At 43.2% G+C, this 26260-nt stretch overlaps 2 protein-coding genes across 4 annotated transcripts in view; both read left to right on the top strand.

Annotated features, from left to right (window-relative positions):
* The first annotated feature begins 329 nt into the window (after nucleotides 1-329).
* snapc5 (small nuclear RNA activating complex, polypeptide 5) lies at nucleotides 330-15860 on the top strand. Of its 3 annotated transcripts, none has more exons than XM_072277977.1 (4): nucleotides 330-386; nucleotides 1407-1732; nucleotides 5353-5448; nucleotides 12707-15860. In XM_072277977.1, exons 2-4 carry the CDS (start codon nucleotides 1643-1645, stop codon nucleotides 12830-12832), a joined length of 312 nt encoding a protein of 103 aa, XP_072134078.1. In that variant the 5' UTR covers nucleotides 330-386; nucleotides 1407-1642; the 3' UTR covers nucleotides 12833-15860. The 3 variants fall into 3 exon arrangements, with proteins under 3 accessions (XP_072134078.1, XP_072134077.1, XP_072134079.1); XM_072277976.1 differs by having other exon boundaries at nucleotides 373-689; XM_072277978.1 differs by lacking the exon at nucleotides 330-386 and adding an exon at nucleotides 731-1233.
* The window catches only part of lctlb (lactase-like b), a 54910-nt gene continuing 42177 nt past the window's right edge, over nucleotides 13528-26260 (top strand). Inside the window, exons 1-3 of the mRNA XM_072277975.1 lie at nucleotides 13528-13575; nucleotides 18750-19283; nucleotides 23136-23296. Of these exons, the coding sequence (XP_072134076.1) occupies nucleotides 19172-19283; nucleotides 23136-23296 (273 nt within the window). The 5' untranslated portion in view covers nucleotides 13528-13575; nucleotides 18750-19171. The remainder of the gene's footprint in view (nucleotides 13576-18749; nucleotides 19284-23135; nucleotides 23297-26260) is intronic.

The following is a 26260-nucleotide window of genomic DNA, read 5'->3' as shown; positions in this document are numbered from 1 at the left end:
CACCTTTCACTCTGTTGCATCCACTTTCTGATACTCATTCCCTGTCTCTGCCTTAAAGCGAAGCCCCTAAACCAGTGTAGGTACAGAGACTGCCGAGGCGGGAATCTAACCCTCAGTTCGCCTCGACATCCCTAATCCTCAGGAGATTTAATTAACTGCAAATCTCCTCTCCTCCGAGCTCGACAACCGAACACCAGGGGTAGGAGCAGCTGACGTAAACATCGGGTGAATTATTCTACAGCTTGAGGCCATTCCGCTGCGGTGGAGAGACAGGACATCATCTCAGCCCGCCATCGAGCGACAGGGGCGCTACCGCGCAGGCGCGGGAGCCGGAAGTGACGCGGAGGTCGCATGGGACTGCCGGAAGCCGATGGAGGCGGCCTCAGGTAGACGGAGCATTTCGGGGAATGGTGTGGTGCAGGGCTGGTCAACTTCCCAACTAAACTAATCAATTCCTCCTGTACAAGCTCTGCATTCATGCGCCTCTTTAAGAACCTCTTGAACATCCCGATCATATCTGCTTCCTCAATCTGTGTAAAGAACCTGCCCCACAACATCCCTTTTGAAATTATCCCCTTGATGCATGCCCGCTGATATCAGACATTTCAAACTTGGGGGACAGATTCTGACGCCGTTCCTGAGAAAACAACCTGATTCACCCTCTTATTAGCACATTGCCTCTAATCCAGGTAGGGGGCAAGGGGGGGGGGGGTTCGGGTAGGACTGAGGACCGGGTTAGGGTGGCTGGGACTATTACTCAGCCCAGCCTGTAGATGCAAGGAGCCGGGGCTGTGACTGGAACACCGGAGTACAGCCAGTGAAATCCTGTCATTTGCGCCATTGGTTAGTAGCGAGCCTTGGAAAGTTTGCGCTGTCGCCAATACAGGGCAAGATGCTATTACAGTTCGGTGTGTTGGAGTGCAATCCCAGCATCTTCTGTTTGTGCGTCCTTCTCGTGGAGTGCTCGGGTTTTATCTGGGTGCTCCAGTTATTAAAGGTACCAAAGACCTACCGGTTAGTTGGTTAATTGGTCAATGCCCCGTGATGATGTTTGGGTTAAATCGGGGGTTGCTGAGCAGCGCAGCTCGAAGGGTTTTTTCTGGACTGTATCTGGAAATAAGAAAGTACTCCTTTGTTAACCGGGGTTTTCAGGGCTTGGTGGTTCCTGTGCCTTAAGTATTGTTGAATATACATCCTGGAGTTTCCTCCTTGATACAGTGGATAGTTTAGAAGGTAATTAACTCCTACCATTAATACCATGCGTCTGATCAAAGTTCTCAGTGCCACCCTTAACGCTGTTTCTATATTTTAAGCAATTATGTGCCAGGGATTCTCACAAGTCGGTGAAGATTAACTAACACGGTGAATGTGATTCCATCAACAGCTAAACAATCTTTCTCTTTCAGGTACTGACAGATTGGGAACAACTTTGCTTCATGTCATGCTGCCTTTTTTTTGGCCTTTAACTAGCAGTGTACGTGACCAAAGCTGCTTATCCAGATCTTCATACATGAACTGCTGCTCTCGGTGGGAGTGCGGTGTATGAGAGAGAGAGAGAGAGAGCGACAGCTCATAAAGGTGCAATAATCCTTGAGTGAATTAAACGTCAAGCAGGTGAACTGAGGACTGCTTGGGGCTGAGAATGTTGAGTCGGCTACAGGAGCTGAAAAAGGAAGAGGAAGCTCTGCTGAAGATCAAAACCACTTTGCAGGATCAGCTAAACAGACTCAAGGTAAACTCAAACAAACAATACCCGCCTGTGTAAAGAAAAAGATGAACTCTGTCACACGTATATCGAAACACACCGCGAGCCATTCTTGCCGCTTCGGCTCTGGCGCGGGCTCGTGCTGCGGCTATGCTAATCGTGGTTTTGCTTGAGCATCGCGGCGATGCGCCACGTTCTGCAGCACGAATCCGTGCCAGAAATGAAGCAACAAGATTGAGAGCAGAGGGTGCTAAGCACAAAGTTGAAATGCTAATGGTGAAGCTCATTTTAGACGTGGAGAAAGCTCGTGTAGAAGCTATATTAAGTGCGCTGCAGGAGGAGTGTGAAGCTGAGGCTGTCTTAGCAGAGGGAAAGGTGTATGAAGCAGCAGTGGTGGTGTTCTCTCTAGGAGGGTGATTGAAGAACTGACCATTGGTGCGAGCCCTCTAATACAACATGGCTTTTCAACAGAGGATGAAATCAAAGCAGTAGACAAAGATAGGAATCACCTTCCTGTCATGCTTCACACCAGACATCCTCTGCTTCAGATTTAAACCCAAAGGAAGTTGAACCCTCATTTAATGTAGGAAGTGGGAAGTTGCAAAAGTCACCCAACTTAGAAACACATGAATGTTCGCCACTTAATAAGAGCCGATGAGGACTGATCCATGCACCTAGTGCATCAGTGGCTCACCTTTCAACAGAACCAGCTGCACAGTCCTCACTCGCTGCACCAGGCTGGGGTGACGAATTACCATTGGACAATAGATTGAGCAAAATGCTGAGTCTGGCCAGAGAAGATACAGCTGTAAGTTCAGAGCCTGCACCTTGGGCTATTGGTTCCACCCAGCACACCCCCAGCAGAGCACAGTGGGAGCCAGCTGATCGTCCATCAAGTGTAGCTACTTCCTCACACACTCTAAAGGCATGTTCTGGAACATCAGATGTTCTGGAAACAGAGCCGGTGGATTTGTCACGGAGTCAATAGGAGGAGAGGTCTGCGTACCCATGCCATCTCTCATTGGCTGTAACCATATTCCCAACAACAGGGATTAAATCTCAACACCTGAAGCTGCATGAGGTTGTTCACATCTTAAGGACATAACTGACATGATCCCCACACAGGACTCTTTTGTTGAGGTTCTCCTGTTGCTTGGCAGAGATCCCATATATGCACATAAGGTGCATGAACAGCGCAATGGTCAGCACAGTGCACCTTATGCCCAAAGACTGGACTTGAGTTGGGTCATAGTGGGTGAAGACTGCCTCAACGGTATTCATCAGCCCACTGTCAGTGTATTAGTCATACTTTATTGATCCCGGGGCAAATTGGTTTTCGTTACAGTTGCACCATAAATAATTAAATAGTAATAAAACCATAAATAATTAAATAGTAATATGTAAATTATGCCAGGAAATAAGTCCAGGACCAGCCTATTGGCTCAGGGTGTCTGACCCTCCAAGGGAGGAGTTGTAAAGTTTGATGGCCACAGGCAGGAATGACTTCCTATGACGCTCTGTGTTGCATCTCGGTGGAGTGAGTCTCTGGCTGAATGTACTCCTGTGCCCAATCAGTACATTATGTAGTGGATGGGAGACATTGTCCAAGATGGCATGCAACTTGGACAGCATCCTCTTTTCAGACACCACCGTCAGACAGTCCAGTTCCATCCCCACAACATCACTGGCCTTAGGAATGAGTTTGTTGATTCTGTTGGTGTCTGCTACCCTCAGCCTGCTGCCCCAGCACACAACAGCAAACATGATCGCACTGCCCACCACAGACTCGTAGAACATCCTCAGCATCGTCCGGCAGATGTTAAAGGACCTCAGTCTCCTCAGGAAATAGAGACGGCTCTGACCCTTCTTGTAGACAGCCTCAGTGTTCTTTGACCAGTCCAGTTTATTGTCAGTTCGTATCCCCAGGTATCTGTAATCCTCCACCATGTCCACACTGACCCCCTGGATGGAAACAGGGGTCACTGGTGCCTTAGCTCGCCTCAGGTCTACTGCCAGCTCCTTAGTCTTTTTCACATTAAGCTGCAGATAATTCTGCTCACACCATGTGACAAAGTTTCCTACCGTAGCCCTGTACTCAGCCTCATCTCCCTTGCTGATGCATCCAACTATGGCAGAGTCATCAGAAAACTTCTGAAGATGACAAGGCTCTGTGCAGTAGTTGAAGTCCGAGGTGTAAATGGTGAAGAGAAAGGGAGACAAGACAGTCCCCTGTGGAGCCCCAGTGCTGCTGATCACTCTGTCGGACACAGACTGTTGCAAACACACGTACTGTGGTCTGCCAGTCAGGTATTTAAGAATAGTGTCCTGAAGAATGGGCACCCAAATCATTTTAGACCTTCTGAGAGCATTGTAGGAATAACCAAAGACTGCCTTCTGAGAGCTGTATCTACATGAAAGTGAAGATTGTAGGAGTAACCAAAGTGAAGATTGTGGGAGTGGCCAAAGACTGCCTTTGCAGTGGATGGCACATTTGTAAGCAACCTCTCAGCGAGACCAACTGAATCAAGTAAAGATTAGAATCCTTCGTGGTGTTCAAAGACCGATGAAAGCAGAGGAAGTGCAGTGCATCACAAAGCAGGAACCTCTCCCAATCCAAAGCTACTTTAGTGAACTCTGCCTTTCTTGACTCTGACGGGCTACAGCTAGTTGGAGGATATATTAAGAGAGCACAACTCACTCCAGAGGTACTCCACTCAGTCATTAATCTGTGTGAGCACCGTGTCACCGGTCGTCTCAATAGAAACCACCGTGAGCAAGTATGTCATCAAGCTCAACATTTTCGCAGTGAGAAGGGTTAAAGACCATGCAGTTAGATAGTTTCAAGACTAGTCTCTGAGACTGTCTTTGCTTTGCCAAAGGCAAAATGAAATGATCATTTGAGTTTTAGTTTCACTAGTTTAGTTAGACATCGTTGAAGTGAGGTGGGCAGTGTTTTGCCTCTAGGGGTGTTGCTCATTTTGTATAAGCGTCACTTCCTGATCATAAGTACACACTCATGACTTGATTTCAACTTGAAATACACACGGTAGAAAGTCATCCATTTTCATCCACTCTTGAATCAGCAATATCTTTTCACAAAGTTTTCTCATTAAAACTAAAGAAAGCTTTCAGTTCAAGTGATTTTTGAGAAGGTGTTTAACTCCCAGTGTAGCTTTGCACACACCACTCTGCAAGGGTAGTAGAGAGCTCTGGGCCTGTACTTACTGGAGTTTAGGAGAATGAGGGGGGATCTCATTGAAACCTATCAAATATTGAAAGGCCCAGTTCGAGTGGATGTGGAGAGGATCTTTCCTATAGTGGGAAAGCCTAGGATAAGAGGGCACAGCTTCAGAATAAAAGCATGTCACTTTAGAACAGATGAGGAGGAATTTCTTGGTAACCAGAAGGTGGTGAATCTGTAGAATTCATTGCCTTGAAGGCCAAGTCATTGGGTATATTTCAAATGGAAGTTGATCACTTCTTGGTTAGTCAGGGTGTCAAAGGTATCTGGGGAAAGCAGGAGAACGGGGTTGAGAGGGAAAATAAATGAGCCATGATGGAATAATGGAGCAGACTTGGTGGGCCGAATGGCTAATTTTGCTCCTATACCTTTTAGCCTTGTTAATGTGAGTGTACTGTGACTACAGGTGGAAGAGTTGGCCTTGCGATCCATGATCACAACCAAAGAGCAAGGTGATGCAGTTGACAATGACGGGAGTGGACAGGCACCTGAATCTCTAGAGGTAAGAAGTCAGCTTTGTGCTGTAAATATCTGACTGTTTAGTAATATCTGCAAGATGACATATCAGACAACTATAGAGATTGCCTCTTTTGATTCTGCTGTGCTTTCTGGTGCTTCTCTGTATCTGAATCACCACCCTCGGGCTAAAGAAATTCCTCATCATCTTTGTACTAAACAGACTTCCCTCTATTATGAGGCTGTGCCCTCTGATCCTAGACTCGCCCACTACAGGAAACATCCTTTCCACATCCACTCTATCTTGGCCTTTCAATATTTGATAGGTTTCAGTGAGATTCTTCTAAACTCCAGAGCCATCAAATGCTCCTCCTACACTAAACCTTTCATTCCCGGGATCACTCTTGCAGACTTCCTCTGGACCCACTCCAATGCCAGCACAGTTTTTCTTGGGTGAGGGCCCCAAACCTGTTCACAGTACTGCAAATGTGGTCTGACCAATGTCTTACCAAGCCTCAGCATCACATGCTTGCTCTTGTATTCTGGTCCTCTCAAAATTAATGCTAACATTGTAGTCGCCTTCCTTACCACTGACTCAACCTGCAAGTTAACCTTGAAGGAATCCTGCACAAGGACTCTCAAGTCCTTTTGCACATCTGATTTTTGAATTTTCTCCACGTTTAGAAAATACAGTCCCTATAAAAAGTATTCACCCACCTTGGAAGTTTTCATGTTTTACTTGTTTTACTACATTGAATCACAGTGGATTTAGTTTGGCTTTTTTGCCACTGATCAACAGAAAAAGACTTTTATATCAAAGTGAAAACTGATCTCTGCAAAGTGACCTGAATTAATTACAAATATAAAACACAAAATAATTGATTGGATAAGTATTCACCCCCTTCAAGTTAGTATTTAGTAGATGCGCCCTTGGTAGTAACTACAGCCTTAAGTCTGTGCGGATAGGTCTCTATCAGCTTTGCACTTCTGGACACTGCAGTTTTTCCCCATTCTTCCTTGCAAAATTGCTCAAGCTGTCAGATTGCATGGGGGATTGTGAGTGAACAGCCCTTTTCAAGTCCAGCCACAAATTCTTAATTGGATTGAGGACTTGGCCACTCCAGGATACTAACTTTGATGTTTTTAAGCCAGTCCTGTGTAGCTTTGGCTTTATGCTTAGGGTCACTGTCTTGCTGGAAAACAAATCTTCTCCGAAGTTGCAGTTCTCTTGCAGACTGCATCAGGTTTTCCTTCAGGATTTCCCTGTATTTTGCTGCATTCATTTTACCTTCTACCTTCACAAGCCTTCCAAACCTGCTGCAGTGAAGCATCCGCACAGCATAATGCAGCCACCACCATACTTCACAGTAGGGATGGTGTGTTTTTGATGATGTGCAGTACGCCAAACGTAGCATTTAGTCTGACAGCCAAAAAGCTCAGTTTTGATTTCATCAGACCATAGAATATTTTTCCAGCTGACTTCAGAATCTCCCACATGCCTTCCAGCAAACTTTAACCGAGATTTCATGTGAGGTTTTTTTCCCAACTGACTTTCTCTTCGCCACTTTTCCATAAAGCTGTGACTGGTGAAGCACCAGGTGCAGTCTCTCCCATCTCAGCCACTGAAGCTTGTAACTCCTCCAGAATTGTCATAGGTCTCTTGATGGCCTCCCTCACTAGTCCCCTTCTTCCCTTCTTGCACGGCCACTCAGTTTTTGAGGATGGTGTGCTCTAGGCAGATTTATAGCTGTGCCATATTCTTTCCATTTCTTCATGATTATCCAAGGGATATTCAGTGACTTGGAAATGTTCTTGTATCCATCTCCTGACTTGCGCTTTTCAATAACCTTTTCGTCGAGTTGCTTGGAGTCTTCTTTTGATTTAATGGTGTAATTTTTGCCAGGATACTGACTCACCAACAGCTGGACCTTCCAGATACAGGTGTATTTTTACTACAGTCAAATGAAACACTTTGACTTTCTGTTTTGAGATGTGGAGGTGATCGCCATTCAACTAATTATGTGATTTATAAAACCATTTGCTGCACTAGTGATGACTTGGTGTGTCATATTAAAGGGGTGGATATTTATGCGATCAGTTATTTTGTGTTTTATATTTGTAAGTAATTTAGATCACTTTGTAGAGATACGTTCCCACTTTGATACGAAAGAGTCTGTTTCTGTTGATCAGTGTCAAAAAAGCCAAATTAAATCCACTGTGATTCAATGTTGTAAAACAATAAAATATGAAAACTTCCCAGGGGGGTGAATACAATCACTGTCGTCTACACCTTTATTCCTAATATCAAAGTGCATGACTTTACATTTCCCTACACTATATCCATCTTCCAATTTTTTGCCCATTCTCCCAATCTGTCTTGTGTCCTTCTGAATACTCCTTGCTTCCTCAATGTGACCTGCCCCTCCACCTAACTTTATATCGTCAGCAAACTTGGCTACAAAGTCATAAATTTCATCATCCAAATCATTGACATATAATGTAGAAAGAAGCGCTCCAATACCGACCCTTGTGGCACACCACTAATCACTGGCAGCCAACCAGAATAGACCCCCTTCATTCCTATTCTTTGACCCCTGCCAGTCAGCCAAACTTCTGTCCATGCTAGTCGTATATTACCTTAGGCTCTTGCTAAGCAGTCTCACGTGTTGCATCTTGTCAAAATCCTTCTGAAAATCCAAGTAAACAACATCCACTGACTCTCCTTTGTCTATCATGCCTGTTATTTCCTCAAAGAATTCCAACAGATTTGTTAGGCAAGATTTCCCCTTAAGGAACCATGCTGACTTTGGCCTGTTTTATCATGCACCTTCAAGAGCCCCAAAGCTTTTAAATAATGGACTCCAACATCTTACCAACCACTGAAGACAGGCTAACTGACCTATAATTTCCTTTCTTCTGCCTCCCTCCCTTCTTAAAGAGTGGAGTGACATTTGCAATTTTCCAGTCCCACGGAACCATTCCAAGATTTAGTCATTCTTGAAAGATCATTACTAATGCCTCCACAATCTCTTCAGCTACCTCTTTCAGAACCCTGGGGTGTACACCATCTGGTCCAGGTGACTTCAGACCCTTCAGCTTCCCAAGTACCTTCTTAGTAATAGCAACTACACTTGCTTCTGCCCCCCGACACTCTTGCTGGAGTCTTACCAGTGTGTAGTACCCCAGCAATTGCCACCTGCCAAAAAGTTCCAAAAGGCCCTGAGCTCTCTTTAAATCTTACGCAGCCTCACCAACAACAACCTGTCGCGATGAGCAAATTTGGCCAGTCAGCCCATCAAGTCTGCTCTGCTATCAATCATGGCTGTTTATTTTTCAAACCCTATTCATCATGTAAGCCTTCTCCATGTAATTCTTAACCCTCTTACTAATAATATTTTCCTTGCTATTTGATGAAGCTTGCTGTGCACAAATTGGCAGCTTAGCATTCCAGCACTTCAAAATTAATTTACTGTAGAGGACTTTGGGATGTTATGAGGTTGTAAAAGTCTGAATAGAAAAGAAAGTTCCCTCTCCCTTCCTCAAGCTGGTGTAGTCATAGAAGTTGTAGAAAAGTACAGCACAGAAACAGGCCCTTTGGCCTATCTAGTTCACACCAAACCATTTAAACTGCCTACTCCCATCGACCTGCACTGAGACCATGGCCCGCCATACACCTACCATTCATGTACCTATCCAAACTTCTCTTCAACGTCGAAATCGAGGTCCCATGCACCACCTGTGCTGGCACCTCGTTCCACACACTCATGACCCACTGAGTGAAGAAGTCTGTCTTCATGTTCCCCTTAAACTTTTCACCTTTCATCCTTAACCTATGACCTCTGGTTGTAGTCCCACCCAACCTCGGTGGGAAAAGCCTGCTTGTATTTACCCTATCTATACCCTCCATACCTCAATCAAATCTCCTCTCAATCTTCTACTTTCTGAGAAATAAGCTCCTAACCTATTCAATTTTTCCTTATAACTCAGGTCCTCCAGACCCAGCAATATCCTTGTAAATGTTCTCTGTACTCTTTCAACCTTGTTTACATATTTCCTGTAGGTAGGTGACCAAAACTACACACAATACTCCAAATTAGGCCTCACCAATGTATTTTACAACTTCAACATAACATTCCATCTTATGAAGGCAAATGTGTCAAAAGCTTTCTTTACAACCCTATCTATCTGTGACACCACTTTCCATGAATTATGGACCTGTGTTTCCAAATCCCTATGTTCTGCTGTACTCCTCAGTGCCCTGCTGTTCACTGTGTACGACCTACCCTGCTTGGTCCTCCCAAAGTGCAATATCTCAAACTTGTCTGCATTAAATTCCATCGGCCATTTTTCCGACCATTTTTCCAGCTGGTCCAGACCCTACTGCCCAGAGCAGCCTTCCTCACCGTCCACTCCACCCCCCCAGCCTTGATGTCATCTACAAATTTGCGGATCCAGTTTGCCGCGGTGTTGATGAGCAACAGCAAAGCAGCCAGCACCTACCCTGCGGCGCGCTCTTAGTCACAGGCCTCCAATCAGAGGGGCAACTATCCACTACCACTCTCTGGCTTCTCTCACAACGTCAGCGTCTCATCCAATTTACTACCTCATAGAACATAGAACAGTACAGCACAGTACAGGCCTTTCAGCCCACAATGTTGTGCCGACCCTCAAACCCTGCCTCCCATTTAACCCCCCACCTTAGATTCCTCCATATACCTGTCTAGTGGCCTCTTAAACTTCACCAGTGTATCTGCCTCCACCACTGACTCAGGCAGTGCATTCCACGCACCAACCACTCTCTGAGTAAAAAACCTTCCTCTAATAGCCCCCTTGAACTTCCCACCCCTTACCTTAAAGCCATGTCCTCTTGTATTGAGCAGTGGTGCCCTGGGGAAGAGGCGCTGGCTATCCACTCTATCTATTCTTCTTATTATCTTGTACACCTCTATCATGTCTGCTCTCATCCTCCTCCTCTCCAGAGAGTAAAGCCCTAGCTCCCTTAATCTCTGAACATAATGCATACTTTCTAAACCAGGCAGCATCCTGGTAAGTCTCCTCTGTACCCTTTCCAATGCTTCCACATCCTTCCTATAGTGAGGCGACCAGAACTGGAAGGTTCATCTTGGAACGACTGAACCTTCTTGACCAACCTCCTATGTGGAACCTTGTCAAATGTCTTGCTAAAGTCCATGTAGCCCAATATCCACAACCTTGCCTTCATCTACTTTCCTGGTAAATTCCTTGGAAAAATATATAAAAATGGTTAGATATGACCTATCACACATGAAGTTATGCTGACTGTCCTTAATCAGTCCATGTCTAACCAAACCTTAGAATACCTTCCAATAACTATCCCACTACTACATCACCACCCTATAATTTCCAGATTTATGTTTAGAGCCTTTCTTAAACAGTGGAACAACATTAGCTATCCTCCATTCCTCCAGTTCAGGTCGCCTGTCACTGAGGATGATCTAAACATCTCTGCAAGGGCCTGGCAATTTCTGCACTTCCCTCCCGCAGGGTCTGAGGAAACACTTTGTCCGGCCCCGGGGATTTATCCACCCTAATTTGCCTCAGGATAGCAAACGCAGCCTCCTCTGTACTCTATGTTGGGACCATGGCCTCACTGCTGCTCTGAGTCATTTCCATAGACTCTGTGTCTGTCTCCTGAGAAAATACGGATACAAAAAATGTATTTAAGATCTCCCCCATGTCTTTTGACTCCACACATGGTTTACCATCCTGAACTTCCAGAGGACTATTTTTTGCTCTTGCAAACTTTTTGTTCTTAACATACAGTATCTGCAGAATCACTTGGGGTTCTCATTCACTTTGTCTGCTAGGGCAACTTCATGCCTTCTTTTAGCCTTCCTGATTTCTTAAGTGTTCTCTTGCATTTCTTATACTCCATAAGGACCTCATTTGTCCTACCTGCCTCTACTGTACCTGCTGTGCACCTCTTTTTTTTCTTAACCAGGGCCTCAATATCTCTTGAAAACCAAGGTTCCCTACACTGTTACCTTTACATTTCATTCTGACAGGCACATACATGTATTGTCTCCTTATATCCCAACTCTCATACTCAATTCTCTGACCAATGAAGCCAAGTATTATATACATTTTCTTCACTATCCTGTCTACCTGATTCACTGCTTTCCAAGAGCTATGTTCTAGTGTCCCCAGGTCTCTCTGTTCTATCAAGGCCCCACTATTTACTGTGTAAACCTGCCCTGGTTGAACTCACCAAAATGTAATATCTCACACTGTCCAAAATAAATTCCACCTGCCATTCCTTGGCTCACTTCCCCAGGTCATCTAGATCTGATTGTAATCTTCGATAAACTTCTTCCCTGTCCACTACACCACCAGTTTTTGTATTGGCTCCAAACTTGCTGACCACGTTAGCAAATTGTTAACATAGACAACAAACAATAGTGTGACCTCATTGAAACCTCTGAATGATGAAAGGCCTTGAAAGAGTGGATGTGGAGGGGATGTTTCCTGTGGAGGGAGAATCTAAGACTAGAGGACACAGCGTCAGAATAGAGGGGCATCCTTTTAAAACAACGATGAGGAGGAATCTCTTTAGCTGAAGGGTGTGAATCTGTGGAACTCTTTGCCACAGGCAGCTGTGGAGGCCAAGTCTTTATGTATATTTAAGGCAGAGGTTAATAGATTCTTGATTAGTCAAGACATGAAGGGGTACAGGGAGAAGGCAGGAGATTGGGGCTGAGAGGGAAATTGCGTCAGCCTTGATGAAATAGCAGAACAGACTAGATGGGCCAAATGGCCTAATTCTGCTCCTGTATCTTATTATCTTCTATACATTATATATGTGTATATAGTTAAATGACAATAAACTTGACTTCAATGTGCTGGGGGCAGCTTGCAAGTGTCACCATACTTCTAGTGCCAACCTAGCATGTCCACAACTCAATAACCCTGACACCTGTAGAAGGTGGGAGGAAAGTGGAGGACCTGGAGGAAACCCATGCAGTCACAAGAACGTACAGACTCCTTACAGGCAGCATCAGAAATTGAACCCTGATCGTTGGCACTGTAAAACTAACTGCTATCGATCACTGGCACTGTAAAGCTACCGTGCCACCAAGTTTTGAAGTCATTGATAAGAACAGGGAATGGAGCAAAGCGTTTAATTCAATGCAGAAACACATTTTGAATCAGCATAGTAATTTTCATCGTGTGTGTGGTATAAACAGAATTGGAGATTGATATGGCGTTAGATTAATGTGTCTATTGAATAATTATGTTCTTCCATTAATAAACATTTCCTTCTACAGTCTTTGATGCAGGTAGACAATGAATGTGCCATCAATCAAACCCAGCTTCAGCTGAGCACATCCCAGTTCGTTACTCATGTAAGACAGGAGGAGGAGGAGGAGGAGGAGGAAGAGGAATACAATTAAATGAAATTTTGTGGCAAGACTAACAGTGCACAGGTGTTTGCAATAATTTTTTTCAAGCCGAAGATGAAGATGATGGTAGGACAGATATCAGGCTATGCGTGATGCAGTCGGTAACTTCTGAAACATTATGTGGAATTTGAATCTAGAAGGTGGTCTTCATTGCTGCACCTCCTGGATGGAAACTGAGAAGGAAAGGCTGCAGAGGCGGTGGAAATAAGTGACCTGCATAGAAATGTGTTATTGACACAAAACTGACAAGTCACTGGGACTTGAAAAAATGAAATCAGATGTGCAAGAATACACGAGAAGTAGGAGGATGTGAAGTTTCATGATTCTGATCTTTATTGGAAGGTTGCTGGGGTCTTGGAACAATATTGCTGGATATCTGAATTATAGTCATACACTGCAGACATCTTTTATTGATTCATTGCATCACGTAGGGATCTCTGATGGTAACTAACTATTAAAGCAGTATTTTAAAATAAAGGTCTGTGGAAAAAGTACTGAAATATTGTTGGCCTCAACTAGATAATACCCCACTCCTAAATATGGCAAAGAAGGGTGAGATGTTTGTTTCCAAGAGTGAGGTCAAGTTGTGGTCCACCCCAAGAAGAAGGAGGTGCTCTCATGGATTGATGTTTTATGGGGTATTGAATGACTTTTGTACTGCTGCATGTTAGTCTACGAATTGTTATCTATAGAACCATTACTCCCACTCCTTACTCGGCCATCTCTAGACTCCTGTAAGTGTCCTCCTAGGTAGCATGATTGGAACTCTGTAAAATTGCTCTTGCATTTTGGGTGGTGTGAACCACTGAATTGCCTTGCAGACAAGTTCACCTTGTGTTCTGGTTTATCATGTGGAGCCTCGCCTCCCTCTAATCGCCTGCTGTGCTGACTCTGGTCACGGAATGGCAGGCCACAGATTTGTAAGATTTGCCCAGTGCTTTCAATCATTACCTGGTGTTTATCCACATCACTGTTTTATCGTGGAACAGCGTGCCAATGAACTGTGAACCAGTGGGTGTTCCATGGCTACACACACTGGCACTTTTGTGATGACAGTTCAAATGGTAAAGTGTAATTGGGGCCATGGTATGAGGAGGGGGCTTTGTAGATGTAACGGCCACTATTTTCAAGTTACAAACACAAAATAATCTGCAGATGCTGGGGTCAAAGCAACACTCACAACACGCTGGAGGAACTCAGCAGGCCGGGCAGCATCCATAGAAAAGATCAGCGTGTTGTGAGTGTTTCATTTTCAAGTTACAAATTTGTATTTTGAATCCAATTATATATTCATTCTCATGTAAACCTATTGTCACTTCATCCTGCCAGTGATGAGGCTCTCTGTACTCCACAGTCAGGGAACGGTAGGTTTGAGTACATCATTACAAATTTACTTTGAACTTTGAACCAACATTCATAAATGCAGCTTCAGTTAAAAACGTGGATTAACGTGTTTCTCATTATAAGTGTGTGTAAGATCTTACATAAAAGTTAATGACGCAATAAATAATTATACAACAGGAGGAGGCAGTGAACACAATTGGTTGGGAGGTTCTTGTTGAAACCTTGAAAAGCTATGGACATAATTTTTTTAAATGTTCCAAAATTTGTGAGACTGAATTTCTAGAATTGAATAGTATGCATTCAACAGAGCCCACTAACATGGCCAGTGAAGCTTTTTGCATTCAGTCCATCTGTAGTGTGTTATACTTTCTATCTGAGTTTGATTTAAAACTCGCCCATCAGCCTGTTGTTAGCACTGACATACTGTAAGTCCTGATGAAATTGGTTGATTTTTGGCAGCAGTGCAGTACAATACATAAAAAAAATTAGAAGAAGCCATATATACACACACTCTCAGTGGCCACTTTAGTGCCTGTGTATGTGCAGTGCTACTAGAGTGCCTGTGTATGTGCGGTGCAAAAAAAGAGCGAAAGTAGTGAGGTAGTGTTCATGGGTTCATGGACCGTTTAAAAATCTGGTGGCAGAGGGGAAGAAGCTGTTCCTAACATGTTGACTGTGTGTCTTCAGGTTCCTGTATCTCCTCCCTGATGGTAGCAATGAGGAAATGAAATGTTCTGGATGGTGAGGGGCCTTAATGATGGATGTTGCCTTTTTGAGGCATTGCCTTTTGAAGATGTCATTGATCTGTAAGATGCTCAAAAAGAGAGGGGAGTGGAGAAAAGGAGAGAGGTGCTGTGTGTTCAGGTGGACAGCAGAGCAGGAATAAGATGATCACAGTCTCCGTTCTGTATCCTGTTCTAATAAAGAACTGAAAGGTTAACTTATTAACGCATGCAGTCTGACCTGAGAATTTTTGGGATTTTCATTAATTACAGTCATGTAACCAGCTTGGTTCAGACTGTACTTGGGGTTTGTTCACATGGTCAGAGTGTGTCTGAGCCCATTTCATTTGGACTTGCAGATTCAGGTAGAGCTAAAGTAACTCGGACTATAATGTGAAATGGGATCAGAATCAACTGTTCCACCTCCTGGAGAAGTTTATTCAAGATTCAGTATTGTTCAATGTCATTCCCAGTGCATGAGTGTAAAGGAGAACAAAATTATTGTTGCTCTGGATCCAGTGCAGCACAAAAAATAAAATACAATAGAAAACAATAAATATAAATACATAAGAGTTTATCTATATTGATTGTATGTCCATAAAGTGGCACAGGAGTGTCAGTATACACGGTAACTGATGGGAAATGATAAAGAGGTGGTATTTGGGGGTGTGGAAGGATGGGTTAGTGGGCGGAGGTGTTGATCAGTCTTACTGCTTGGGGAAAGTAACTATTTTTAAGTCTGGTGGTCATGTTGTGGATACTACATAGCCTCCTCCCTGATGGGAGTGGGACAAACATTAATTTTAAAGGAAGAATATCTATATTTAGATTCAAGGCAGGAAATGACACTGATTTTTTTTTGTATGTTAGTGATTGAAGATTTTTCTTAGCAATCTAATGTTTCAGAAATATAAACCTTTATAGAACAATTTTTTTTATCCCTGGTCAACTTGATTTTTGAATTTACAAGTACAGCCTTTAAACTAATGGTTGACAGGTAAGCCATCATTACACTCTAACAGTTTTATTTCAGCCTCTTTGCATTGCATCCCAGAGGAGATGCAGGACCAAGCAGTTAGTCTCTCAAGCTATCTTCAAATCTCTGTGAATGCCAACATTGTCGCCATCCCTTAAGAAAGCAGATGCTTGAATGTGGAAATGTTCAGGGCATTGCTGGGCTTCATACAGTAGGAAAAATCCTTGCAGTTTGTTGTCCCTGCCTGCAGATGCTTACTAATTTATTTACAGCATGGAACAGGCTCTTCGGACTGCACTGCCCAGCAACCTACTGATTTAACCCATGCCTAATCACAGGATAATCCAATTAACCTACTAGTCAGTATGTCTTTGTGAGAGGCAACCCACGTGCACACGGGAAAGAATGTACAAACTTATTTATAGAGGATGCCAGAATTGATCTCTGAATTCCCGCTGCCCTGAGCTGTAATAGCATCGCACTAAGTGCTACGTTACCATAGCACCCCATTATTCTGCTGGATTCTGTGCAGCTCTGGGTGATTAGCTTAGCATTAGCGTTTATTTACTTACCACATAGAAAACCTACAGCACAATACAGGCCCTTTGGCCCACAATGCTGTGCAGAACATATACTTACTTTAGAAATTACCTAGGGTTATCCATAGCCCTCTGTTTTTCTAAGCTCCATATACCTGTCCAGGAGGCTCTTAAAAGATGTTATCGTATCCACCTCCACCACCGTTGCTGGCAGCGTCAAAATATACAGTGAGATACATCATTTGCATTAGCAACTAACACAGTCTAAAGATGTGTTGGGGGCAGCCTGTAAGTATCGCTATGTTTCCAGCATTAACGTGTGCCCATCCATACCTTACCCTAACTGCTTTGGAATGCAGGAGGAAACTGGAGCACCTGGTCTTGGGGAGAAGGTACAAACTCCTTACAGATATTTGTACTTTCTCCCCAGGCAGATGCTATGAACTCTGGTAGAATATTTCAACAACTATCACTCAAATCTATTGAAAAGTTAAAGCTCAACAGAAGATACAGGTGATCACAACAATTCGTCCTGTAGCTGGAAAACTTACGTTACATATTAATTTTATTTGTCACATGTACATACAATGAAATGCATTGTTTTGCAGCAACAGCCAACACAATCCGAGGGTGTGCTGGGGGTAGCCCACAAGTGTCATCATACTTGTGGTGTCAACTAAAATGTAGTAACCCCACAGGAACTTTGTAATGAGGAGTTCGGGTTTGCTGAAAAAAAAGTCTTTCTGTGTCATGTGCAGGAATTCTCAGAGGAGTGAACTAAACTCATGATGAAGTATCCACACCACTGAAGGATCTAAAGCCCCAGGGGAAGAGAGAGGTTAAACTTGTGTTTTCATTAGTTGCCACTGGGTAGCAGGTCCCAACCAGTGACCACACTGTAGGCCCTTGTATGAAAGCAGGTATTTGCTTGCATTCAGAACTATTCCTATGAAAACCACCCCACCCAGGGCTCATCGTCACACTCTGAAGTAATGTCATCAAAAATTAACACAAAAGTTGTTTACAAAGAGATTTGCCAAGTTCAGCTAATTTTTCTAACGCATCAATGAGTTTAAAAGGACCTTCTCCCTCTGTTTGGAACCAATGAATAGTTTGCTAGATTGTTCTCTGTGTTTGTACATTATTTTTGGACTGTGTAGGGCTGCAGGATGGGCTTATTCAGTGAGTGTTTGGTATTGGTGGCATCTCTCCATCCTGATAAATGAAGAAAGCTTAGCAGGTAAGGTGATAATTTGTGTCATCTCAGCCTTTTATTAATCTCATTTGCCAAACTTAAAGATTAGCTTAAAAGTCGCATGTACCTCGAAAAATACGTACAGTGATGGAAATGTACAGTGAAATGCATCATTTTGCATCAACAGTCAGAGGATGTGCTGAGGGGGCAGCCTGCAAGCGTCACCGTGCTTCCAGCGCCAACATAGCGTGCCCACAGCACACAAACTATAACCACATGTCTCTGGAATGTGGGAGGAAACTGGAGCACCCGGAGGAAACCTGTGTGGTCACAGGGAGAACGCACAAGTTCCTTACAGACAGCGGTGGGAATTGAACCCCAATCAGTAATCACTGGCATTGTAAAGCATCGAACTAACCGCTATGTAACCGTGCTGAACAGATGTGTATATAACACACAGGATTGTTTTTTCTTACTTGATCAACACAGTTACTTAAATCAGTAAGTAAACACATCATCTGTTCAGCCAGGTGAAGGGATACTGCAGAGATGATGTAACCAGGTAAACAATGGAAATGTATAGACTTGCTTTTATGACTGCTTAACGGTTCAAGAGGGGTTTTTTTTTGTGAATTTCAACATTATAATAATTTGCCATTTAATTTTCATAACTTGTACTGCACTAAAAATTATTGTGAAGTTTGTGTTTTGAAAGGAAGATTAGTGAAGTCCTAATTAGGCCACAATATAAGTCACTGATGTTGGCCTGAAGGTGTATGTGTTCACCATCAGTACCTTGGAGGATTCTGCACAAGCCTAAAAGATGATTCTGTACTGGGGGTTTTATTTTCTGAATAGAGTATCCAGTCTGAGGGTAAATTCAGTAAACAATATTTCAATTATTTAGGGGGGGTGGTTATTAACATAACAGAAGACAACAGATGCAGTAGGACACGTCTGTGATACTTGTGCACACACTAAAAGCTGTGCTTCTTTATAACTAACAATTACATAAGAGAATCTGCAGATGATGGAAATTTTGAGCAACACGCACAAAATGATGGAGGAACTCAACAAGTCAGGCAACATCTGATGTTGGCTCGAAACATTGACTGTTTTTTTCCCTCCGTAGATGCTACCTGACCTGCAGGGTTCCATCAGCTGATAGTCAACACAGTTTTATTTTAAAAGGGAAACAGCTCACAGCCTCGCCTTACCCCCAATTCATCCCAGTAACGCCCCTGTGTTTCTTCCTGTGGGAATGATCTCCAAATTCATCCTTTAGAAGTGGGTTCCTTTCTTCTGAACTCCATGCTGGATTCATTACTGACAGTGATCTCCCTTCATAAGGGGACACCTTTATCTACTAAAGTCTGAAAGATCCGTCAGGTCACCCCCTCGGTTCTCATCTTACAAAGAGCTCTTGCCTGTTTGGTGTGTTTCTCTGTAACATTCTTGTGTGTGACTGTCCTGAGCTGTGTGTGCGGGCAGGCTGCAGAAAGGAGCTGTGACTGGGTAGAAGAGTGACGCTGCTGGACCGAGACGGGCTGAGGGATGATGCAGACTGTAGTTCTGCACAGCATTCTACTGCCTCTGTGCTTGACCCTGAACTTCGACTGGACAAGAGATCACCGCGGATCCTTCTATTATGGGACCTTCCCTGCTGGTGAGGACACTCAAGTATCTGAGCAGAACTAGGGACCATTGCAATGTATTATTTTGCCTGTTCATAGCTTTTAAGTTTTGTAAGATGCTGTGTGATGGAAGTGTGAGTTTTATGTTCAAAATAATTCTGCCTTTCCAGCCCTACTCATTGACCCAACACTTTGATGCCTATTAGAATAGTGGAAATAAAGGAGGCCTTTTCGGATTGGCTGCCGGTGACAATTAGGGTTCCACAGCGGTCTGTGTTGGGACTGCTTCATTTCAAGTTATATGTCGATGAGTTGGATGTCAAAATTGATGGCTTTGTGGCCAAGTTTGCAGACGATATGAAGGTGGGTGGAGGGGCAGGTAGTGCTGAGGAAGCAGGGAGTCTGCAGAGGGACTTGGACAGATTGGGGGAATGGGCAAAGAAGTGACAGATGGAATACATTTGCGGGGAGTGTATGGTCATGCACTTTGGTAGAAAGAATAAAGGCATAGACTATTTTCTAAATGGAGAGAAAATTCAGAAATCAGAGGGGCAAAAGGACTTGGGAGCCCTCCTGCAGGATTCCATGAAGGTTAACTTGCAAGTTGAGTTGGTGAAAGGAAGGCAAATGCAATTTTAGCATTCTTTTTGAGAGCAAGGATATGCCGCTGAGCGTTTATAAGGCATTGGTCAGAGTTCACTTAGTCATAGTCATACTTCATTGATCCCGGGGGAAACTGGTTTTCGTTACAGTTGCACCATAAATAATAAATAGTAATAGAACCATAAATAGTTAAATAGTAATATGTAAATTATGCTAGTAAATTAAGAAATAAGTCCAGGACCAGCCTATTGGCTCAGGGTGTCTGACCCTCCAAGGGAGGAGTTGTAAAGTTTGATGGCCACAGGCAGGAATGACTTCCTATGACGCTCTGTGCTGCATCTCGGTGGAATGAGTCTCTGGCTGAATGTACTCCTGTGCCCACCCAGTACACTTGGAGTATTGTGGGCAGTTTTGGGCCCCTTATCCAAGAAAAGATGTGCTGGCATTTGAGAGGGTCCAGAGGAGGTTAACAAAAATTATTCCAGGAATGAAAGAGTTAACATATGAGGAGCGTTTGATGGCTCTGGGCCTGTACTCTGGAGTTTAGAAGATTGAGGAAGAATCACATTGAAACCTATTGAATATTGAAAGGCCTAGACAGAGGGTACAGGGAGAGGATGTTTCCTGTAGTGGGGGAGTCTGGGATCTGAGAGAATGCAAGGACAACCCTTTAGAACAGAGATGAGGAAGGGTTTCTTTAGCCAGTGGGGAGTAAATCTGTGGAATTTATTGCCACGGATGGCTATGGAGACCAAGTCACTGGGTATATTTAAAATGGAGATTGATAGCTTCTTGATTACTATGGGCATCAAAGGTTACAGGGAGAAGGTAGGAGAATGGGGCTGAGAGGGATAATAAATCAGCCATGATGGAATTCTGCTTCCTACGTCGTACGGGCTTATGGTGAACCAAGGATCATAATAGCGGCACCTGTCAGATCTGGAGTTTTCTCATTACACTAGATTGGGAGAAATCTTAGTAGTTTTTCATATCTTCAGAGCAAGCTGAAACCTTTGATAGTTTCTGTGCATCTAAGAGCCTCAAAATTTTTAGCAGTTTAGAGCAGACCAATGTATGATACCAGAAGCTGGATTTTGTGCATCATATTGAGTTTTAAGTGTGAAGGATATTGTCCCCCACATACCATGGGTATTTTTATCTTCAAAGTTTACTAATTGGGACAAATATTCAAAAAGCTGATTTGATAAATATTTAGTCATCTAACAAGTGGGGCACTGGAATTGTTACAGCAGCAAGAGTTGGGATCAGCCTTGCCCATCGTTCACCATCCCCATGGTTAAAGGATACAATGACAACAGATGCTGACTAATGGCGCTGATCTATTAATGAGTTCAGACAAGAGGTGAATAGAGCCCCAGTGGTAACCCGCTCTCACAACTGAAAGGAGTTGGTCATGGGGTGTCTGCACTCTTCCATTAGAGCAATCAACTATATGCCAACTTTCTTGCCTTTGTTTGTCACAACCACAAAATTAAACAAACTTCAGCGTCAAATACTCAAATGACTGAGCAGTCACTGTCTACTAATGTAGAGAATTTCAAACAGGCCACTTCTCAGCTCTGTCCCAAATTGATGACCTCACAGCTTGAACCCTAATTCCTAATTCCGGCTTCGGGAGAAGTGGCTTCGGTATCCATCCATCCATGTCCTCCCAAAATCTTTTATGGACTCCTTGTTCTTCTGTACAGTGGGTTTAGGCCCATAAAATATAGCCCTTTGCAAATGGGTCCAATCTCACTTGCTCCTCCCACACACATTACGTCCTCACAGATCACTCAGACTGAATCCCAAATGTTATTTCCAATAAGAACTATATCCAATTTGTTTCTGAATATGGACTCCTTCCACTTGCCGTGCTGTTTCTGGGAGCTACATTGGTATCAGATTAAGGAATGCCTTGTTTTCCAGTTCCTCTGGAGATTTTGTTCTCACTCACTCTAAACGGCATTTCCTTGTAACCCCCTCTGGTCCCATCTCTGTCTCACCTACCCCCTCCCACCCCCACTGCTTTGTGTTCTTCCAGATTTTACTCACTCCTCATTGTAGTCAGCTACTTGCTCCTCCTCCAAACCCAACTCAATAACTGATTCTGTCATCACTCTCTGTGCCTCCTGTGAGGTATTTGGATGTCTTACATTGCCCAAGGCCGAATATAAAACAAGTGAAAAGTCCCATATAGCTGTAGTTCCCATAGCAACAACATTTTGTTTGTTTCTAATCACTGATTAGACCAACCACGCTCAGTTTCACACAATTAAATTCTAAAATTACTTGAGTCATGTTTGGAGCTGAAATTTACGCATTGCAATTTTTCAACATTCTCTGCTCATGTCTCCAGTGACCAGGGTTCAGTCCTTGCCCTGCCTCTAGTTTCCAAAAGGGATTCTGCACATGCTTAAAATCCAGAGTAACACACACAAAATGCTAGAGGAACTCGACGCCTTGATTTTGAGAAAAGATGGGTTCATTTGCTCGTTATTATCATTTGAGCTAATTGATAGATTTTTTCCACGATCTAATTGTAAATTTTTTAGTTTATTTTCTTTTCTTGCTGGCGGTTTGATGTTTACTTTTAGAAGCTTTTTGTATGACGCATGGCTCCGGGGTTGTACACCTAATGAGTTCTTTTTTTTTTCTCACTTTTTCTGCTTAGTAGATTTTTTTTGTTATCACAAAAATTTTTTTCAATCTTTAAGATAATGTCTTTTTTGAGACATTGTAAGTGTTGTTACTTCAATGTACTCATGTTATTTCTTTTGTATAATATAACAATAAAAAGATTTGAAAAGAAAAGGATTAAACTATGAAGAGTCTTGGCCTGAAATATCGAATGTTCATTCCTCTCCATGGCTGCTGCCTGACCTGCTGAGCTCTTCCAGCATTTTGTCTGTGTTACTCCAGTATCCACATTCTCCCTGTGATCGTACATTTACCTCCAGCTGTTCCGGTTTTCTTACACACCTCAAAGACTTGTGGATTGATGGATCAACTGGTCTGGATAAATTGTCCCTAATGTGGGTGGCGGGCAGGAGAATTAGACTGGAGCTGACGGCATGAATGGGAAAGAATGAAATTATGGGGAAATGGGATAGCACTAACAGCTGGTGTAAATTCAATGGGCTGAATGGCAGTGATGTTGTAAGGAAATATGAAATTTTAGATACCTTATTTTCAAGCAATTTTTCGTTGTCCCAAATAACAGTCAGTGCACTAATAAACGGTTGTGAAAAAACGGAATTTAAGTAGCATGTCTGTTCCAGGTTTCTCCTGGGGTGTGGGCAGTTCTGCCTACCAGACGGAGGGAGCGTGGGATCAAGATGGGAAAGGACTGAGTATCTGGGATGTATTCACCCACAAGAAAGGAAAAATATTCCTGAATGAAACAGGGGATTCATCATGTGAAAGCTATTATAAATTCAAGGTAAGGACACGTAATAAAAGTTTGTATTATCAAGAGGTAAGGATAAAGATTGGCTTTATTTGTCACATGTACAGCAAGTAGTGAAATGTTTCAAATGTGAATTCCACTCAGTAAGAGCTCACACAGAGATCTGCCCCTACCCTACCCTTGCTACGCGTAAAGCTGAGGGCTTCTGCTGGAGAATTAGATCAAAATAAATTACTCTGAAGCTAATTGCGAATTTCTTAGTATTTTTACACTTATTTGTTTCAATTTAGGAGATGATGGTGCATTTTTACGTGCACTCAATGCTCACTTTATTAGCGACCTCTCATGTTTAATAAAGTGGCCACTGAGTGTATGTTCGTGGTCTTCTGCTGCTGTAGCCCATACACTTCAAGATTCAATGTGCTGTGCATTCAGAGATGCTGTTCTGCACATCATGGTTGTAACACGTGGTTATTTGAGTTACCATCACCTTCCTGTCAGTTTGAACTTCTCTAGTCATTCTCATCTGACTGAACTCTCTCATTAACAAGGTACTTTTGCCCACAGAACTGCCACTCACGAGACTTTTTTTTTGTTTTTCGCACCATTCTCCATAAACACTAGAGACTGTTGTGCGTTAAAATCCCAGGAGATCAGCAGTTTCTGGGATATTCAGACCACCCCATCTGGCACCAACAATCATTCCACAGTCAAAGTCACTTTGATCATATTTCTTCCCCATTCTGATATTTGGTCTGAACAACAACTGAACCTCTTGACCATGTCTGCATGCTTTTATGCACTGAGTTGCTGCCATATGATCGGTTGATTAGATATTTCCATAGACAAGCGGTATACCTAAGAAAATGGCCATTGAGTGTATTTGTACTAGATGGAATATAGTGTAGGGAAGTGTCTGGTCATGCACTTTGGTAGAAGGAATAAAGGCGTAGACTATTTTCTAAATGGAGAGAAAATTAAAAAAATCAGAGGTACAAAGGGACTTGGCAGGATTCCCTAAAGATTAACTTGCAAGTTGAGTCTGTGGTAAGAAAGGCAAATGCAATGTTTGCATTCATTTCATGAGGACTAGAATATAAAAGCAAGGATGTATTGCTGAAGTTTTATAAGGCATTGGTCGGACCACACTTGGAGTATTGTTGATGGTTTTGGACCGCTTATCTAAGAAAATGTGTGCTGCCATTGCAGAGGGTCCAGAGAAGGTTCACAAGAATGATTCCAGGAATGAAAAGTCAGGAGCGTTTGATGGCTCTGGGCCTTTACTTGTTGCAGTTTAGAAGAATGAGCAGGGATCTCATTGAAACCTGTGAAATATAGAAAGGCCTAGATAGAGTGGATGTGGCGAGTATAGTGGGGGAGTCTAGGGCCAAAGGGCACAGGTTCAAAGATTCAAAAAACTTTATTGTCATTCTAACCATACATCAGCTCTGCGGGGCAGAATGAGACAGCGTTTCTCAGGGGCAGTGCAATTCATAACATCACAAATGCAACACTAAATAATAAACATAACAATAAATAGTAAAACACAACAGCCACATGTCAGTTAAAATCAGTTATAAGTGTCCAGTGCAAGTTAAAAGTGTCCAAAGCAGAGTCAGGTAGAGCAGCTATTTAGCAGTCTGACTGCCTGTGGGAGGAAGCTGTTTAGTGGCCTTGTGGTTTTAGCTTTGATGCTCCTGTAACGTTTCCCTGATGGCAGAAGAACAAACAGTTCATGGAGAGGGTGTGAGGGGTCTTTAATGATGTACCGTATCTTCTGGAGGCATCGACTCTGAAAGAGGTCTTGGACAGAAGGTAGGGAGACCCCAATAACCTTCTCTGCTCCCCTAACCACCCTCTGCAAGGCTTTTTTGTCGACAGCACTGCAGCTGGAGTACCAGGTTGTGATGCTAAAGATCAGCACACTCTCAACCACGCCTCTGTAGAATGTAGTTAAGCTGTTAGTGGGGAGTGATGCTTGTTTAAGCTTCCTCAGAAAGTGCAATCTCTGCTGGGCCTGTTTCACAATCCCATTGGTGTTCCTGGACCAGGTGAGATTGTCTGAGATCTGCACCCCAAGGAACTTGATGTTTTCCACTCAGAATGTGGAAACACTGTACAGCCTCAGAATGGAGGGGACTTCCACTGAGAACAGAAATGAGGAGGAATTTCTTTAGCCAGAAGATGGTGAATCTGTGGAAATCATTGCCACAGATGGCTGTGGAGACCAAGTCATTGGGTATATTCAAAGCAGAGGTCAGTAGGTTCTTGATTAGTCAGGACATCAGCGGTATGGGGAGGAGACAGGAGAATGGGGTTAAGTGGGAAAATATATCAGCTTTGATGGAATGGCTGAGCAGATTCAATGGGCCAAATAGCCAAACTCTTGATTCCTATGTCTTATAACTTAGAGGTTACATGGATTATTTTTCAGGAAAAATTTAGCACAGAGGGGTTAAAAGATAGAAAGTGTATTGTGTCTTTGCTGTGGTTTGTAGAGAATATGAATAAAATGCTGAGTAATCAGACTGTTAGTCATTTGCATTCCACATTCTACTCGTGTAATAAATCATTCCCATTGTTTCATTGTCCAACTGCTGTTAAGACAACACTCCCACCTTTCCACTGCATTATAGTAATACTTGTTAAAATGACATATGACAATGAGTCCTGCTGAAGGGTCTTAGCCCAAAACATCAACTGATTATTCACTTCCATAGATGCTGCCTGACCTGCTGAGTTCCTCCAGTATTTTGTGTGTTACTCTAGATTTCCAGCATCTGCAGAATATCTTGTATGACTGAAATGTGTCATTGGCATCAAATCAACTCACAACTCAACTCAAGCTATTTTGCAGGCAATGGAATGTTTCAGGTTCAATGTGGCGAAATACTATTGCAAGACAGGGTGGGCCTGATTGGATCAGCCACTGTCAATCAAACTTAGTGACTCCATTACTGAGACGAAATTCGACTGCAAAATCCATCCAACTATCCT

The sequence above is a fragment of the Mobula birostris genome, chromosome 14 (genome assembly GCF_030028105.1).
Source record: "Mobula birostris isolate sMobBir1 chromosome 14, sMobBir1.hap1, whole genome shotgun sequence".
NCBI classification, from domain to species: Eukaryota; Metazoa; Chordata; class Chondrichthyes; order Myliobatiformes; family Myliobatidae; genus Mobula; species Mobula birostris.
This window is presented reverse-complemented; position numbering and strand designations above follow the sequence as displayed.

Bases quoted from the DNA above. Each gene is read 5' to 3' on its own strand.
- snapc5 (XM_072277977.1), top strand. From the start codon at position 1,643: ATGTTGAGTCGGCTACAGGAGCTGAAAAAGGAAGAGGAAGCTCTGCTG. The intron at 1,733-5,352 runs GTAAACTCAAAC...CTGTGACTACAG, and splicing joins ATCAGCTAAACAGACTCAAG to GTGGAAGAGTTGGCCTTGCG. The intron at 5,449-12,706 runs GTAAGAAGTCAG...TTCCTTCTACAG, and splicing joins AGGCACCTGAATCTCTAGAG to TCTTTGATGCAGGTAGACAA.